Genomic DNA, 17,115 nt, shown 5'->3' on the forward strand with positions numbered 1-17,115 from the left:
AGCACTAAGGATTAGATGTTTTTCACACGCTTTGAAATCCATGGCTGGGCCTCTGGCAATCACTTCTGTGTCTTGTGAAACATCAAACAAGGTCTATTGAGGTGATCAACGTTTTCGGTCCCTCTGTGGACTTCTTTGAAGAAGATCCACAGAGGGGCCAAAACGTTGATCACCTCAATAAACCTGGTTTGATGTTTCACAAGACCACAGGAGTGCCATCCATGTTACTTTACCTACAGATGTTGCTCCTTAACAGTGCACACGCTGGGTTTTGTGAGAGCTCCTTTTTTCCTCATTCTCTGGCAGTCAAGCAGTTAAAAAGAGAAGCGTTTGCTAAAATAAACTACGTGAAAAGCAAACAGGATTAACACAGTCCTGCAGTCGGCTAAGAGTGGCTGTTCTACAGCAGTTAAACCACTTTCGCTCAACCACTTGCAATTAAGCCAGGAAAATCAATCTTTTACAGCATTGTTCTTCAGCGTCTGCTAGGGGCTCTATCGTCTGCAGAAGACGGGGGTGGGGGAAGCAGACGCACGGCAGCTTCAGAAATGCCGTGAAAAGAGGCAAGGGAGCTTTATTCCTAATGTCTAAGCTGAAATCAGTTCTAATTTCTGTGACTCCATCTGACAGTTTGCTGCGAACTGTACTTTTGTGATGAATGATTTTGCTGAGAGAGAAATGTTGCACAGATATGTTGCAGTGTGAGAGTTACGCCTGTAAGGTTAGATGCTGTTATTAGGTTCTTCTCATAAAGCCTTGGAATTTCACGTAGAGCCGGAGGGAATAAAGACACTGATAGGTGTACAGAGCTGTTGGCTTCCATGGACCGAATATCAGTGAGATTTCAGATTTCCTGATCGAAATATGGCATTTTAATGGACACCGACTTACAGTACATCTATCAGTGACATCCCACTGAAGCCTATGACACACTGCCGTCTCAAAAACAGTGAGACAGAAAACCAGTAAAGGTTTGCACGTCTGGATTTAATGCCGTGGCTGACGTGCGATGGTATCAGGGGGCAACCCTAATTTTTTGGTTTCTTTTTCACACCACGAGAGCACTACTTTTATAAACCGCATTAACCACTGTGTTCACCCAGTGAATGCTCCTCTTGCAGTCATAAGCATTACCCCTTTGCTTCACAATGCATTGCAGGTCTCTATGGCAGCAAAGGGATTAAACATTACAGGGCTTATGTACTAAGTGTTGCAACCCTTTTTTTTTTTAGCTCAAAATTGGCGCATATCAAACTCGGTTTCAATTGTGCTTGTATGCACCTGTCAGTGTTTTTTTTTTTTTAAACTTTTTTTGGTTAAGGAACCCTATAATTATATTGTGAAATTCTGAGGAACCCCAACCCTCTCTAATAGCACGTCTGAGATCAGATACATTGTAAGGAAGCCCAACCCTCTCTAATAATGTGTCCGAGATCAAATGCATTGTATGGGACCCCAAATCTCTCTCATAATGCATCAGAGATCAGATACATTGAAAGGAAACCCAACCCTCTCTAATAGCGTGTCTGATATTGGATACATTGTAAGGAACCCCAACCCTCTCTAATAATGCGTCTGAGATCAGATGCATTGTAAGGAATCCCAACCTTCTCTAATAGCGCATCTGAGATAAGGTGCATTGTAAGAAACCCAAACCCTCTTTAATCGTGTGTCTGAGATCGGATGCATTATAAGGAACCCCAACCTTCTTTAATAGCGCGTCTGATATCAGATACATTGTAAGGAACCCCAACCCTCACTAATAGTGCTTCTAAGATCAGATGCATTGTAAAGAGCCCCAACCCTCTCTCATAGCGCTTCTGAAAACATCTGCATTGTAAGGAACCCCAACCCTCTCTAATAGCACGTCTGAGATCATATGCATTGTAAGAAACCCAAACCCTCCCAAATAGTGCTTCTGTAATCATGTGCATTGTATGGAACCCCAACCCTCTCCAATACCTAGCATGTCTGAGATTAGATGCATTGTAAATTCTTCTGTATTTGGTACAATTTTCAAATTACCTGAAAATTGCAGAGAACCATTTAGGGATGCCCGGGGAATCCCTGTTGAAAAACACCGGCCTATGTACTACCCTCAAATTCCTCCACCTACGCCCAAAATATATTTTTGAATTTGTTATGGTCCACAGAAATGAACTGCATTTGACGTACAGATTTAAATGATATGTCCTATAAATTAATATTTTGTCAATTTAAAAAAAAAGAGGAAAAATGGAGTCAACACCATCAACTTGGCATAAGCCCTAAAAAGACTCTCAAGTGCGGAATTCAGTTGCTATGTATCGTCCTGCCGAAGCAGGTGGCGAAACGTGCACATCGGGGCTTGTTTGTCTCCCCTGGATCCGTTGTTGCCCCCAGCTGACATCATTTCCTCCTGCCGCATTACGTGGTTCCACCCGACGCTCCCACTACACAGGGAGCATGCACATTGTGGTGGTTGTGGCTGCGATTCACCATCACTGAACTTACGATTACTCTTCTCAGTTGTGGACACTTTTTACTGCTGGACTTATGCTAAGTATTCCCTGGACCTTGTTTTGACTCTGTTGCATATCACCTGTCAATCAGTCAACCTCTGTGTGTGCCAAATTATATTTATTCCATCTATTGCATATTCTTGCTGTTATGCACACACTGACTCACTATAGGGGCTGTTATTTCAGTAATCACTGACCGGCCGGTCAGAGTTGTTAGAGGCAAACATAGTTTGCTTCTACACTCTCATCACCCTTTGGTGCAGTTATTTTTATGTGCTAAGCATTTAGTACCAGCTTTTTTGTATCCACATTATTGTTCAGTAGTATGTTCTCCTCCTAGACTAATTCAAACTTAATAAAAGCCTATTTCAGCTTGTTATGTTTGTCTTTAAGGAGTTTAGTACTATCTCACAGCAGGCAGGGCACCACCGCTCCCTTTTTAACTTATGTATGTTTTTTTGTGATTAATACATTTTGTTACTTTTGTATGCTAGAGTGCTATTAGGGGATTCTTTTTTTCTGTGTTGGTTTTCATATTATTCCCATCCCCAGCACCGCCAGTGGTGTTATTATTTACACCTCATTTAACTGGTTTTAGCACAGCTTATTGATATAGGTCTGTTGCAGGCTTTTCTGTGTGACATATATATATATATATATATATATATATATATATATACATATATACACACATATATCTCACTGGGAATGTATGTATGTATATAAATCAATCTGAGTTTACACCTGAGGAGCGCAGTCTATTCTTTGTTTGATATATATATATATATATATATATATATATATATATATATATATATACAGTGTGTATGTATGTATGTATATGTGTGTATGTATATATATATATATATATATATATATATTCCATATAAAAAGCACCCCAAGCCTCCCAATCCATATAAAAAATACCCCAAGCCTCCCAATACATGTAAAATATACCCCAACACCCCAATACATGTAAAAAATACCCCAATACCCCCAATACATGTAACTGTTGCCGACGCCTCGCTGAGACACCTGTCTCCTGATGCTGCTCCCGTGTGCGCCGGGCCTCCCTCTCATGCCGGTGTGCCGGAAGCTTAAGCCAACCTACTTCTGGCGCTGCCAACAGGACGACCCGGTGCAGCGTTTTTATTTTATTTTAAATAATTGGCACCCAGCCACGCATGGGGCCCGGGATGCCAGTGCCCTTTGTCCCCCCTGTTGGCGGCCCTGCACGTAGGGTTGAGCCATAGGACTGTGTGTGTCTTAGTACTATCTTGGAACTGAGTGACTGGAGACCGTTGGAGAAAAACCTGGCAGCGGACCTGTAAGTGGTATCGCGAGTGTTGTGAGCCTGCAGAGGGAATTCAGTGTAGACTCGCACTCCCGGAGCGGGTCCAGCATCGGAAGCGGAAGCATGCCTGCGACTACACATGCTGTCTCGGTGTCTCAACAAACAGAGTATCTGTGATACCTGACGACAGATTTATCTACATGTCTCATGTGCATGTTTTATTTTAATCTTGTGAGTCGTCGTAATCCACAACTTTTTTGGTATCTTTATTATAATTACCTTTACTATATTACGCTATGGGAGCCACGCTGTCCTCTTTTGTATTATATATATATATATATATGTATATATATGTAGATATCCTGAAGGCAACAGATAAATGATATTAAACCACTTCGCTGTACCTCATTGGAAAACAATATATTAGTCCAACACTCACCCCAAATAGTAGTAGTATTGTTGATCCATTGAAGTAGAATAAATCTTGAAAATCTTACCCACTCCTATAGTCCACTGCGTTCTTTGGGGCGTGTCCAGCCGCTGATTGTTGTCCAAGTAATCCAAATAATGCAAAAAGCACAAAAGCAGCGCACTGCCCAGGGACACAGGTGTATCAAATATGAAAAAGTATTATCTATCAAACATAGCAAACAAAGAGGTAGATACCCTCCAACGCGTTTCACACAAAGGTGCTTTATCAAGGAGTTAAAAAATGACTGAAGTCATCAGTGACGAAATGCGTAGGGCATTTCCTAAAGTTGCGAGCATAGCAGCTGTTGCTACACTGGCGACACACTTTATTCGAGCTTGGCTAGTCCCACGAATTCGGGTATACCCGGGTGTATTGAGGTTTGTGACTGTTTTCTGCCCGAGTACATTGAGTTATTTTCCAAGCAGGGATTGAAGCATTTTATTCCCGCTGGCTGCAATACTGCACAGTATATATATATAAACTGCATTACAATTCATGAATTTATGCCATCTGGTAGACACGCGAAGCATTGCAGCCTATTAAATCCTAATCATTATCATTTAACAGATCAGCCGCCCATCAGCCAGGCATGAACCCAGGCTGGGAAGGCAAATGCAACGGGGCTTGTCAGAGGTTAGTAGTGGCTTATTCCAGGTATCTGCCAGGTACATACCGGGTATTTGCTCGAATAAAGTGTGTCGGTGCAGTACTACTCACAAGCAGAGAGTGTATTTTTATGCCATTGAGGACTGCTTTTGGGCTGCCGAGTTTCCCTGGATTGTGGTTTTATGCCGCAAATAGTGCCAGTTGAAGGTACTGATACCGGAGGATTTCTCTGTATGGGACGCTGAGTTGTGACATCATCTGGTTCCTGGAGAATCCACACATCCGGCTCAGATACCAGTGGCAGCAGAGAAGGCACCATAGGAGCGTTTGGCGTGGACCCTTGCAGTCACATGGCGATTGAGTATATCTCATACATGCGTGATTTTGTACTCTGTGTGTGAGTATGCTTTTTATATGCTATAGTCCCATAAAATCGTTTTATACTTTAATACACTAGGAGTGCGCCTGTTTTTCTTTTGTTTTCTCATATATATATGAGAAAACAAAAGAAAAACAGGCGCACTCCTAGTGTATTAAAGTATAAAACGATTTTATGGGACTATAGCATATAAAAAGCATACTCACACACAGAGTACAAAATCACGCATGTATGAGATATACTCAATCGCCATGTGACTGCAAGGGTCCACGCCAAACGCTCCTATGGTGCCTTCTCTGCTGCCACTGGTATCTGAGCCGGATGTGTGGATTCTCCAGGAACCAGATGATGTCACAACTCAGCGTCCCATACAGAGAAATCCTCCGGTATCAGTACCTTCAACTGGCACTATTTGCTGCATAAAACCACAATCCAGGGAAACTCGGCAGCCCAAAAGCAGTCCTCAATGGCATAAAAATACACTCTCTGCTTGTGAGTAGTAGCAACAGCTGCTATGCTCGCAACTTTAGGAAATGCCCTACGCATTTCGTCACTGATGACTTCAGTCATTATTTAACTCCTTGATAAAGCACCTTTGTGTGAAACGCGTTGGAGGGTATCTACCTCTTTGTTTGCTATGTTTGATAGATAATACTTTTTCATTTTTGATACACCTGTGTCCCTGGGCAGTGCGCTGCTTTTGTGCTTTTTGCATTATTTGGATTACTTGGACAACAATCAGCGGCTGGACACGCCCCAAAGAACGCAGTGGACTATAGGAGTGGGTAAGATTTTCAAGATTTATTCTACTTCAATGGATCAACAATACTACTACTATTTGGGGTGAGTGTTGGACTAATATATTGTTTTCCAATGAGGTACAGCGAAGTGGTTTAATATCATTTATCTGTTGCCTTCAGGATATCTACATATTCAGAAGTTCTTATTTCACTCACCCATTTACCCACTCCCTCACTGAGATCCTACTGTGTTTCATATCATTGATGAACTTTCATGCCAATTCCAGGACTGTTGGAGCACCCTTTACCTTTCCATATTATATTTTAAATTATATTACACTAATAATTGATATTTACTAATACTAGCTATAAATAAGTGAAAAATCATCATTCTATTTTCATTTAAACTGCATCAATCAGGTATTCAACATTGGAATGCATCTAAAATCCTCCCGTACAACACATGTTGTGTGATAGGGTGCACATTTTGTCTTTTTGGCAGTGAAATTTTGAGGCAATTAAAAAGTTTACAATTCAGTCTTAGTACACAGGCACTTTACCTGGTATTGTGCAAAGCTGGAATGGTTCGGAAGCAGAGCCGGAGGAGGGGGCGGAAAGTTGAGCAAATACGGACGGTTTATGATGGCAGTTGCGGCCGTGGTAGGTGTCCGTGGTATGAAAACGTGTCCTGTGTATCGCAGATTAATCTTATCCGTAGCTGTAGCAGGTGCCGCTGTAAAGAAAAAAATGTAAACACTGTTTCTGCATCTCTATTGTTTCTGTCCTTGGTACTGATGTACAATACAGCGGCATTATTTTCTTGTTCTTTTTTTTAAAGTTCATTTTTATTCCCTTTAAACAGTTAAAAGATAATAGAGCACACAAACATTTCCAACAATGCAATGGTGAGTTAACAAAAGCCATGGGGTCTATGTACGGTATTAATGCATTTTGACATTTTGGCGTAAGAACAGTTTGTTACATCTGAAGCAATATGTTCAATTTACGCCACTTCAGATAAAGAGGATTTTTCTTGGGCAAATAAAATGGAAATGGCACAGAGAGCTGCAGATATACAAATCTCATTATAATCTGTGCCCCATGTAACTCCTCCCCAACTCCTCCTACTGACTCTCCCCAAGGTGCAAACTGGGGCAGAGACACAGAATGTGATACATCTCATTATAATCTGTGCCCCATGTAACTCCTCCCCAACTCCTCCTACTGACACCCCCCAAGGTGCAAGCTGGAACAGAGACGCAGAATGTGATACATCTCATTATAATCTGTGCCCCATGTAACTCCTCCCCAACTCCTCCTACTGACGCTCCCCAAGGTGCAAGCTGAGGCAGACAGGGCAAAATTGGAGCAAAATGATTTGATACATACTGTAGGTGGAGGGTGAAAATGCCCACAGTTTGCTCCAAAATTACCTTGATACAAAGACCCATATGAGTTTTTTCCTAAATTGATAAAACAGTCACATAACATTTGCCATTTTCTGGTTAGAAATGCCTCCTTCATTTTGTTGCATCTTTTTGGTTAAATATAAAAGAAAAAGGGTGTGTGTGCCGAGCACGCGCATATTGAGTGAAACTTCTTTGTCTTTTGTCAGGGAAATTGTGTTTTGACAGTGATTTTTTTTTGTATACTGTATAGCTGGATACTGCAGCTACTTTGTTCCTATCTCCATCTGATAGCTGTGGAAATTGTTTAATTGTACAACTTTCACATGGTCTCTCTTCAAAGGAAACTTTCTGATTACTACAAGAGGAGCACAAGCCGTGAAGGATAACCAGGACTCTCAGGGCACTGCACTCTCTCTGGTACTTCCGATGTCATAAATAGAGAGGTGCAAAAATGACCCTGCTGGGTTTGCAAATTATTTCATTAGTATTTTTTTTTTTTAATTGCCATATCGAGAGATATTTAAGCAAGCTTTACAGGACTAGAAAAAAAGTCACAAAATCTGTGTTTTATGCTGCAGTAATCTGCTAAATTTATGAACACTGGATCCAGAGACTGAAATATGTTGAGGCGAGGGAGTAAGCACCCATTATATACCTCTCAAAACACTCCTCCATGTAACATGGGGAGACATGCCTGCAAACACACCTGTGATACCTGAGAAATAAGCTCATTTACATATGCAAATAGGTGTTGTGTTCTTTGGTATCTCTCCACGTGTTATATAAAGGGAGGCTTTGGGAGGTAATTAAAAAAATGTGCAAAACTTTTGTATGAAGTCGCAAACAATGCAAAATGTGCTCTTTTTGACTAAAGCAAAAAAGCTGCGTCAGTCAGAGTTCGCAAGCGATTGTCCGAGCATTAAGCCAATGGGCATTGTCATTTATTTTCAGACTATAATTTGCAAAATTCTCTAAAATCCAGGGACCCACTTAATGCTGAGACTATAACTAGGGGCACACACCATCGCTCACTATCTGGCGATATTTCACTGAAAGCTTACTAATTTGGTCACATTATTAGCTCTTTGAGGCTTGGCGAAACATTTCAGGGGAAATTGAATTTGGAGAAAAAAATGTCTACAATTTTGCGAATGCATCTTGTACAGTTTTACACATCTCTAGAGGAATATCAGTCAATGGGAACTCTATAAAGTGGAACTCCTTACCCCCTCTCACCTTCTCTCTCCCACTCAATGTCTCATTACTCTTTCTTTCTTTCTCTCTCCCCCTCTTTGTCTTTCTCTGTCCCCCTCTCCCTGTCTCATTCACCCTTCTTTCTCCCTCTCTATCTCTCTCGCTCTTTCTATCATCATCTCAGTATCTCTTTCTCTCCCTTCTCTCTCCCCTTCTCTCCCTCCCCCCTCTTTCTCTCTTCCCCCCCTTTCTCTCTCTCTCTCTCTCTCTCTCTCTCTCTCTCTCTCTCTCTCTCTCTCTCTCTCTCTCTCTCTCTCTCTCTCTCTCCCTCTCTTCCTCTCTCTTCCTCTCTCTTCCTCTCTCTTCCTCTCTCTTCCTCTCTCTTCCTCTCTCTTCCTCTCTCTTCCTCTCTCTTCCTCTCTCTTCCTATCTCTTCCTCTCTCTTCCTCTCTCTCTCTTCCCCCCTCTCTCTCTTCCTCTCTCTTCCTCATCCTATTTCAGGGTTTGGATCCAAGGCTCAGTTTAACACTTTTCGCAAAGTGCTGCGCACCTCTAGTCACAAGTAACATGAGAAAACCCCAGGTGTAGCCTGCACTGTGCTGGCTGCAAAGCGGTTAAAGGAAATGGCAACAAACAAAGTATAAAATTGAATTTATGTAAATGCCATGGTCTACTGTAACATTTGAAAAGCTTTAAAGCATTTAATGTCTAATAATAGAAAAAGAAAGAGGCATGACTCAAATGAAAGTTTCCGTACGAATGAGTGACATTACACGGACTTGTTTTTCTGCTTTCACATTTTCTTTGCTTATACACTCAGAAGACAAGGGAGAACATTTTTAGATTCCCATTCATAGGGGTAGATCCACAGAGCTCGGTTAAATCTGGGCTACTAATATGCCGTTATCTAAATGTAACATCCATTAGCTTCCCTGAGTTAACGGGTATCCATAAATATTAGCATAGGCTTAACACAGTGGTGTAGCTAGACATGGACAGGCCCCCGGGCAAAATAAAGTTCAGGGCCCGTGTGGCAGGATGGCCTCATGGTGGGGTCAGTAAGAGCCCCAAACAATGGGTAAGGCTTTTAACTTCAGTGGTTTTATTTTCCACAGTCAAATAAACATTAGGCACACTATCCCTTTTAAGGGAAACACAAAACATAAAAAGAACATCTACTCCACGGTAGGGAGGCTAACTATACAGTATAAAGGTATCTGGAAGTTGGCCAACTAAACCGGCTACCAACATTAAATAACAGATTCTTATAAATAGAAGAAGAACAACGTCATCTTGTTTGGTGGGGACTCCAGTCCTAAGAGAGCATTCAGGCAATCTTCCAGGATCCACCAGCGTGGACAGGACAGCTCTGGTGTATGAGAGAACCCAGCTACTACCAGCAGTAGCCCCCTTATCAAGCTGCCTGACAGCTGTGTTAATTCAGCCCTGATTGCTCAGGTAGCTCTAACTGGGTTAACCTTCTGACTGCTGGTTTCAGCAGTCACAGGTATGTTTCCTAGGCATATTCATCAGCAAGTGTCACAGCCCAATTAATATTATTACGAACTGTAATTTCTTTTCTCCTTGATCCTCTCTCTCATCATCCCTCCTCCTCATAATCTCTCCCCTCCTCATCACCATCATCTCCCGCCCTCAACATCATCATCACCATCATCAGCTCTCCCCCTCATCACCATCATCATCAGCGCTCCCCCTCATCATTAGCTACCCCCCATAATCAGCTCCGCCCAGCTCTCTTTCCCCCTCAACTCTCTCTCCCACCAGCTCTCTCCCGTGCTCTCTCTATCTCTATCAGCTCTATCTCTATCCCCCTCAGCTCTCTCCCTCTCCCTTTCTCACTCCCTCAGCTCTCTCTATCTCCCCCTCAGTTCTCTCCCTTCCTCAGCTCTCTATCTCTCCTCCCTCAGCTCTCTCTCCCCTAGCTCACTCTCTCTCCCTCAACTCTCTCTCCCCAGCTCTCTCTCTCTCTCTCCCACAGCTCTCTCTCCCCCTCATCTCTCCCACTCAGCCCACTCTCTCTCCCCCTCAGCTCTCTCTCTCTCCCCCTCAGCTCTCTCTCCACCTTAGCTCTCTCTCTCCACCTCAACTCTCTCTCCCTCAGCTCTCTCCCAACTTTCTCTCTCCCTCAGCTCTCTCTCTCCCTCAGCTCTCTCTCCCCCCAGCTCTCTCTCTCTGCCCAAGCTCTCTCTCCCCCAGCTCTCTCTTCCCCTCAGCTATCTCTCTCCCCATCAGCTCTCTTTCTCTCCCCATCAGCTCTCTTGATCCCCCTCAGCTCTCTCTGTCTAAGCTCGCACTCTCTCTCCCCCAGCTCTCTTCCTCTCAGCTCTCCCCCCTCAGTTCTATCTCCCCCTCAGCTCTCTCTCCCCCTCAGTTCTATCTCCCCCTCGACTCTCTATCCCCCTCAGCTCTATCTCTCTCTCCCCCTCAGCTCTCTCTATCACCCCCAGTTTCCCTTCCACAGCGCTCTCTCTCTCTCTCTCTCTCTCTTTCTCTCTCAGCTCTCTCTCTCCCCCAGCAATCTCCCAGCTCTCTCTCCCCCAGCTTTCTCTCTCCCACTCAGCTCTCTCTCCCCTTCAGCTCTCGCTCTCCCTCTCACTCCTTTAGCTCTCCTTCTCTCTCCCCAGCTCTCTCTCTCCCCTCAGCTCTCTCTCCCCTCAGCTCTCTCTCCACTCAGCTGTCTCTCTCTCAGTTCTCTCTCTCTCCCCAGCTCTCTCTCCCACTCAGCTCTCTCTCTCCTCAGCTCTCAGCTCTCTCTCTCCACCTCAGCTCTCTCTCTCCCTCAGCTCTCTCTCTCCCAACTCTCTCTCCCTCAGCTCTCTCTCCCAACTCTCTCTCCCCCCAGCTCTCTCTCTCCCCAGCTATCTCTCTCTCCCCAGCTCTCACTCCCCCAACTCTCTCTCTGCCCCCCAGCTCTCTCTCCCCCAGCTCTTTTTCCTTCCAACTATCTCTCTCTCCCCCCAGCTATCTCTCCCCCCCTCAGCTCTCTCTCCCTCAGCTCTCCCTCCCTCAGCTCTCTCTCTCCCTCAGCTCTCTCTCTCCTCCAGCGCTCTCTCTCCCCCAGCTCTCTCTCTCCCCCAGCTCTCTCTCTGCACCAGCTCTCTCCCCAGCTCTCTCTCCCCTAGCTCTCTCCCCCTCAGCTCTCTCTCTCTCTCCCTCAGCTCTCTCTCCCTCAGCTCTCCCTCCCTCAGCTCTCTCTCTCGCCCCCAGCTCGCTCTCTCCTCCTGGTCTCTCCCCCCCCAGTTCTCCCTCCCTCTGCTCTCTCGCTCTCTCTCCCTCAACTCTATCTCCCCCTCAGCTCAATCTCTCTCTCCATCAGCACTCTCTCTCCCCCTCAGCTACCTCTCGCTGTCCTCAGCTGTCTCTAATTCCCCGCAGCTCTTTCTCTCTCTCTAACTCCCAGCTCTCCTCTCCAGCTCTCTTTCTCTCTCTCCCCAGTTCGCTCTCTCTCTCTCTCTCTCTCTCTTCTTCCTCAGTTCTCCCTTACTCAGCTCTCACTATCTTTCCCCCAGCTCACTCTCTCCCGCAGCTCTCTCTCACTTAGCTCTCTCACCCCCAGCTCTCTCTCCCCCAGCTCTCTCTTTCTTCCTCAGCTCTCTCTCCCTCAGCTCTCCCAGTCAGCTCTCTCTCTCCCCCTCAGCTCTCTCTTCCTATCTCAGCTCTCTCTCCCCCTCGGCTCTCTCTCACCCTCAGCTCTCTCTCCCCCTCGGCTCTCTCTCTCTCTCCCCCTCAGCTCTCTCCCCCTCACCTCTCTCTCCCTCAGCTCTCTCTCTCTCCCTCAGCTCTCTCTCTCTCCCAGCTCTCTCGATCTCCCCCAGCTCTTCCTCCCCCCGCTCTCTCTCTCTCCCTCTCTCTCCCTCTCTCTCCCCCAGCTCTCTCTCTACTCCAGCTCTCTTTCTCCCCCTCAGCTCTCTCTCTCCTGCCGCTCTCTCTCTCTTTTCCTCCGCTCTCTCTCTTTCCCTCAGTCCTCTCTCTCCCTCAGCTCTCTCTCTCCCTCCCTCAACTCTCTCTCTCCCTCCCTCAACTCTCTCTCTCCCCCTCAGCTCTCTCTCTCTCAGCTCTTCCCTTCAGCTCTCTCTCTCCCCCTCAGCATCCCCCCTCAACTCTCTCTCCCATGCCTACCTTTGGCAGGAGGAGATGATCAGAGGAGCAGCCGGCAGAGGAGTTGTGGCAGCAGACACCTGAAGTAAGAAAGTCCCGCCGCCACATACCATCTCCCCCAACCTGTTTCTACATGAGGGGGAGAGCAGGCCCCCCAAGAGCGCGGGCCCCCGGCTGCACGGGCTATAGCTAGGCCCCTGGCTTAACGCCTTGTGATCTTAGCACTGCCTTGTGTTCACTTCAAATAATCTGGCGTTAAGTCTGTCTTACCCAAAGGTGGTATCACTTCCATGCACACCCTCAATAGGTGTTTAATTAAAGTAGCATTAAATCATGCCTAACTGTGGCCTGACACTTACCCAGAGCCTGTAAATAGCAATATTATAGGTAAATCATACGTAACTGTGATCTTACACTTACCCAGAGCCTGTAAATAGCAATATGATAGGTAAATCCTACGTAACTGTGCTCTTACACTTACCCAGAGCCTGTAAAAGGCCTATTTCAGCGTCTGGATGTGAGTAACGCCACCTTTAGCTATCACCTAACTAACTTTATGTAAAATCCCTGCGTTCATTATTGCGAGGCTCTGTGGATATGCGTTGTGAGAGGGAGCACCTCTTTTGCATATCATTAGCATTAACGTCCGTTGTAGTAACGCACAGGCTCGTTACTGGGCTCAGAAGATCCCCGTTAGCACTTAATACTGTATGTCATTAACGGAGCTCTGGGGATCTGCACCGTAGTGTCCGGATTGTGTAGATATGTACTGCCACTTGTGGGGAGAGGAAGGTACTGCAGCTGATAATGTACAGATGTAGGCAACAACATTACAACCCTTGGTGCGCTCCCGCGGGTAAAATAATGCAGCTGATTCAAACCAGCGTCCTCTTGCGTTGTGTATGTCCGCTGCAGCTTACCACAAGTTGCATTAATGTTGGCGACATATGTGCCCCATGCCTCACTTAATTCGTTAAAACCCTTTGCTGCCAGAAGGTTAACAACACAACATTTTAGAGATTATATTGGATTTTGTGTTTTGTTTATGGAATTAAATTAAAACTTAAAGCAGCAATCCCGACTCAGTTTATTCTTTACCCGAATTCTTTTTTTTTTTTTTACAGGATGGTACCGAGATTTTTTTGCTCAGAGACTTTCTTATTTTCAAGGTACAAAAGGTTGTAACAAAAAAGCTGCAGCGTTATAACATTTTAGTTTTTTTTATCTGATAAATTTTGTGCAGAGGCTGCTAAATAACGCTCATAGGCCTAGATTCACTAAACTTCATTAAACTTGGGTTAATAGCTATATTTACTAAGACTGATTGATTTCTAAATACGTGGCGTTAAAAACAATTGCGTTAAGTATGCAGTAAATAATTATTGTCAAGGTAAGCGAGAATCCTAGCTAGCGGTGCAATTGTGTATCTGCGTGTGCAGGGTCACCAACAGAAATATTGGGGCCCAGAACAGTATCCCTCTCCAGGCCCATATCTTTCCACTCCCCTCCCCCCCTCTGTTAACCTCCATACCCCATGATACCCCCTGGGGTTCCTAGGAAGGAAGAGGGGGAATGGTAAGGGGAATAGAGAAGGAGGTGTGGGGAGAGGTGGAAGTATGGGTCTGGTAGGGTGGGGGGGTTGGTACGGGCTGGGGCGGATAGTGATGGGTTGGACGGGATAGTTATGAGCCTGGGTGGGAGGGAGAAGGAGGTATGGACCTGGGGGTATAGGTAGGAGTCTGGGAGACAAGAGTGGGCCACAACATATGGTGTAGGATGGCACACGGAGGTGCCTATCAGATGGGGCCTGTGGGAAGCTGGTGGAAGGGAGGCCCTTACAGGCTTGCAAATCGGGCACTACATGTTAGGTGACCCTGTGTGTGTGGTGGCAGTGGCAGGAGGGGGGAGAAGAACATATTTTAGCCCTTTGATTGTCTTAGGTGACCAATGCATTGCAAAGGAATAAAGAATTTGGCGATCTTTGGCTAATAGAACTGTAAGTAATTCCTGTAGATGGAGGACAGGGTAAAGGGGGTGGGTGGTAGGAGAGGGTGATGGGCTTAGGGACCCCAGGTGTTGGAAGTTAGGGCCCCAGGGGAGGGAGGTTGGGGTTAACCTCCTAGTTTACCGTATGAGTTTTTGGTGGTAGGCCAGTACCTACAGATATCGGATTCTAGTAACATTGTAAGCTCCTTGTTTTATTTAGGCAGAATTTAACTCTGTCATCTGATGTGGAAGCTCCTGGTTCGCAAGAGTTTGTGTTACCTTGGCAAGTGCCTTTGTTTCCATCACTCTCATGTCCTAAAATGTTGTTCATAAGACATGCAGTGCACTCATTGTGTCTGAATATTTCTGTGCACGCATATACACACATGTCAACTCTTGCTAATTTACCGTGAGTCTCACTGATTCTTAGTATCAGCAAACTCAATGGACTGTAAGTGACATTTTTGGTTCCAGAACACCCAAATCTTACTGATCTTGAGTTCCCCAGGGCAGGAATTCCCTTTCTTATTGTTTGATTTTATGTCTGTTACACTTATTGTAGTATAATGTATCTTTTGTAAAGTGCTGAGCACCTTGTTGGCGCTATGTATACATAACAATATACATACAGTACATACAGTATAGTGGCACCTCTGTTACCTGAGAAAATAGGAGCATCTGTCACCTCCAAACCCGTTTTCGAACAAATCTTGGCAAAGACCGGTAGCTGTTTCTTCACTACGGGAAGCTGGCTTTCTGGTGCTTTATCGGTTGCGGTAGAAAGGCACCCATCATTTTTGTGGCTGCTCTCTGGGCTGAACATGTTGTTTTTCAGAAAATTCTTGATTGCTCTAGTTTCCTCCATCACTGTCTTGTTATTTGGGAGTTTTGAGGTCTCTGTGGACTTTACGGGGAACTGGGCCAGCAGGTTACGGATTTCTTTATTGGAAGCCACAATGCTGCTGTAGCTCTCTTGCTTGGCGAGGGTGCTCTTTGGTGCTGCTTTCATGAGAGAGAAGGTGTCTTGGGTGAAGCAGTTTCCTGGCGTAGGGTTCTGTTGGGGTAATGTTTTCACCTCATTGTCTTTGCTGCTCATTAATGACTTGATTAGGTTTTCCACTGGGGCTTTTGGGACCTGGTCCTCCAGATGTTGGATGGGGGTGGTTTGCGCTGCCTCGGTATGTGTCTTTTCGCCGAGGTCACACTGCAATCCCTGTAATTCTGCGTTGATGATGTTCTCGATGGTGAGATTCAAGTATTCCTGCTGAACCAGGCGAGAAATTTCATCTTTCGCGCTGCTCCATTCTGAGTACCTGATGGAGTGTATAAGAGGAGAATAAACAGCCACTTACCAACATATATTAAAATAAAAGTAATTATGTAGCTCTTTGGCCCACATTTACTTACGTGTGCTTAGTCATAAGGCATCTTTCAGCCCATTAAAATGAATGGGTCATAAAAGGTCTTATAATTGAGCACTGCTTCATAAATATGGCCATTTAACATTCTAACAGTGTACAAAAACAGCAATTTATTTTAAATAGTCATGCACAGATCTCCATTACCCACGTGAGGCCAGTTACATAATCATCTTAGTCTGCCATGTTGTTCTATTCCAGGATGCAGGTAAAAGAGGACTTACACACTACATATAAAAGAGGTACACAGGTCTTGATGGCAACACATCTGCAAAATGCTAATGTCTATTTATTGCATAGTCTTGAGCAGAAAAATCAGATGTTTTGGGGTCGCAATCCCTTCTTCAGATAAGCCCATGGGTGGGGCTACAACCTTGAACGTCACATTTTCCGCTCATAACAATGGAAACTATAGACAATAGCATTTGCTGCAATCAGGACCCGTGTGCCTCGTTCATACTGTATGTATATTGTAAGTATTCAAGAAGGATTCGACCTTGGGATAAAGGGATCTCGATAAGGATTGAGCATCCCGGGTAAATCTATAACAAGTGTGAATACTGCAGTGCCACGTTAATACCAATAGTGACTGTTCAGTATTCAGAGGGACCGTCAACCATTTACAAACATCCAAGGAAGTTAGGGAGTAGGGTGCAGTGGTTTTTTTTGAGGGGGTGAGAGCACAACATACTACTGCTTTCAATAAAAGCTACTGGGAAGCTAACGAGGAAAGAATGCAACAGCAGAAGTAACGATGTCGCAGGGACCAAGTCAAAGCACTTTTTAAGATAATCCCAACCACACAACATGCTTTTGCAACAATACATCTCAAGAACAGGAATTAATGGGAACTGTAGATTGTTTTATCATCCATCTGAAAAATTAGACATTGGTGCTTCTTGTTTTTGTTTTTTTTAGAAGAGTGGCAGAGAAGGAGGGGTGTTGGGTGGTACTTTTTTTTGCAAGTACTGCGAGAGAGAGAGAGAGACTTAAAACG

At 44.8% G+C, this 17,115-nt stretch overlaps 1 protein-coding gene across 1 annotated transcript in view; it reads right to left on the reverse strand.

Moving 5' to 3' along the window:
* Positions 1 to 17,115, reverse strand: part of C6H1orf94 (chromosome 6 C1orf94 homolog) — a 74,115-nt gene that overhangs the window by 45,394 nt on the left and 11,606 nt on the right. The window contains exons 2-3 of the mRNA XM_075604613.1: positions 15,361 to 16,013; positions 6,553 to 6,725 (exon numbers count right to left, since the gene is read on the reverse strand). Of these exons, the coding sequence (XP_075460728.1) occupies positions 6,553 to 6,725; positions 15,361 to 16,013 (826 nt within the window). The remainder of the gene's footprint in view (positions 1 to 6,552; positions 6,726 to 15,360; positions 16,014 to 17,115) is intronic.

Source organism: Ascaphus truei, chromosome 6 (assembly GCF_040206685.1).
Source record: "Ascaphus truei isolate aAscTru1 chromosome 6, aAscTru1.hap1, whole genome shotgun sequence".
Classification (NCBI taxonomy): Eukaryota; Metazoa; Chordata; class Amphibia; order Anura; family Ascaphidae; genus Ascaphus; species Ascaphus truei.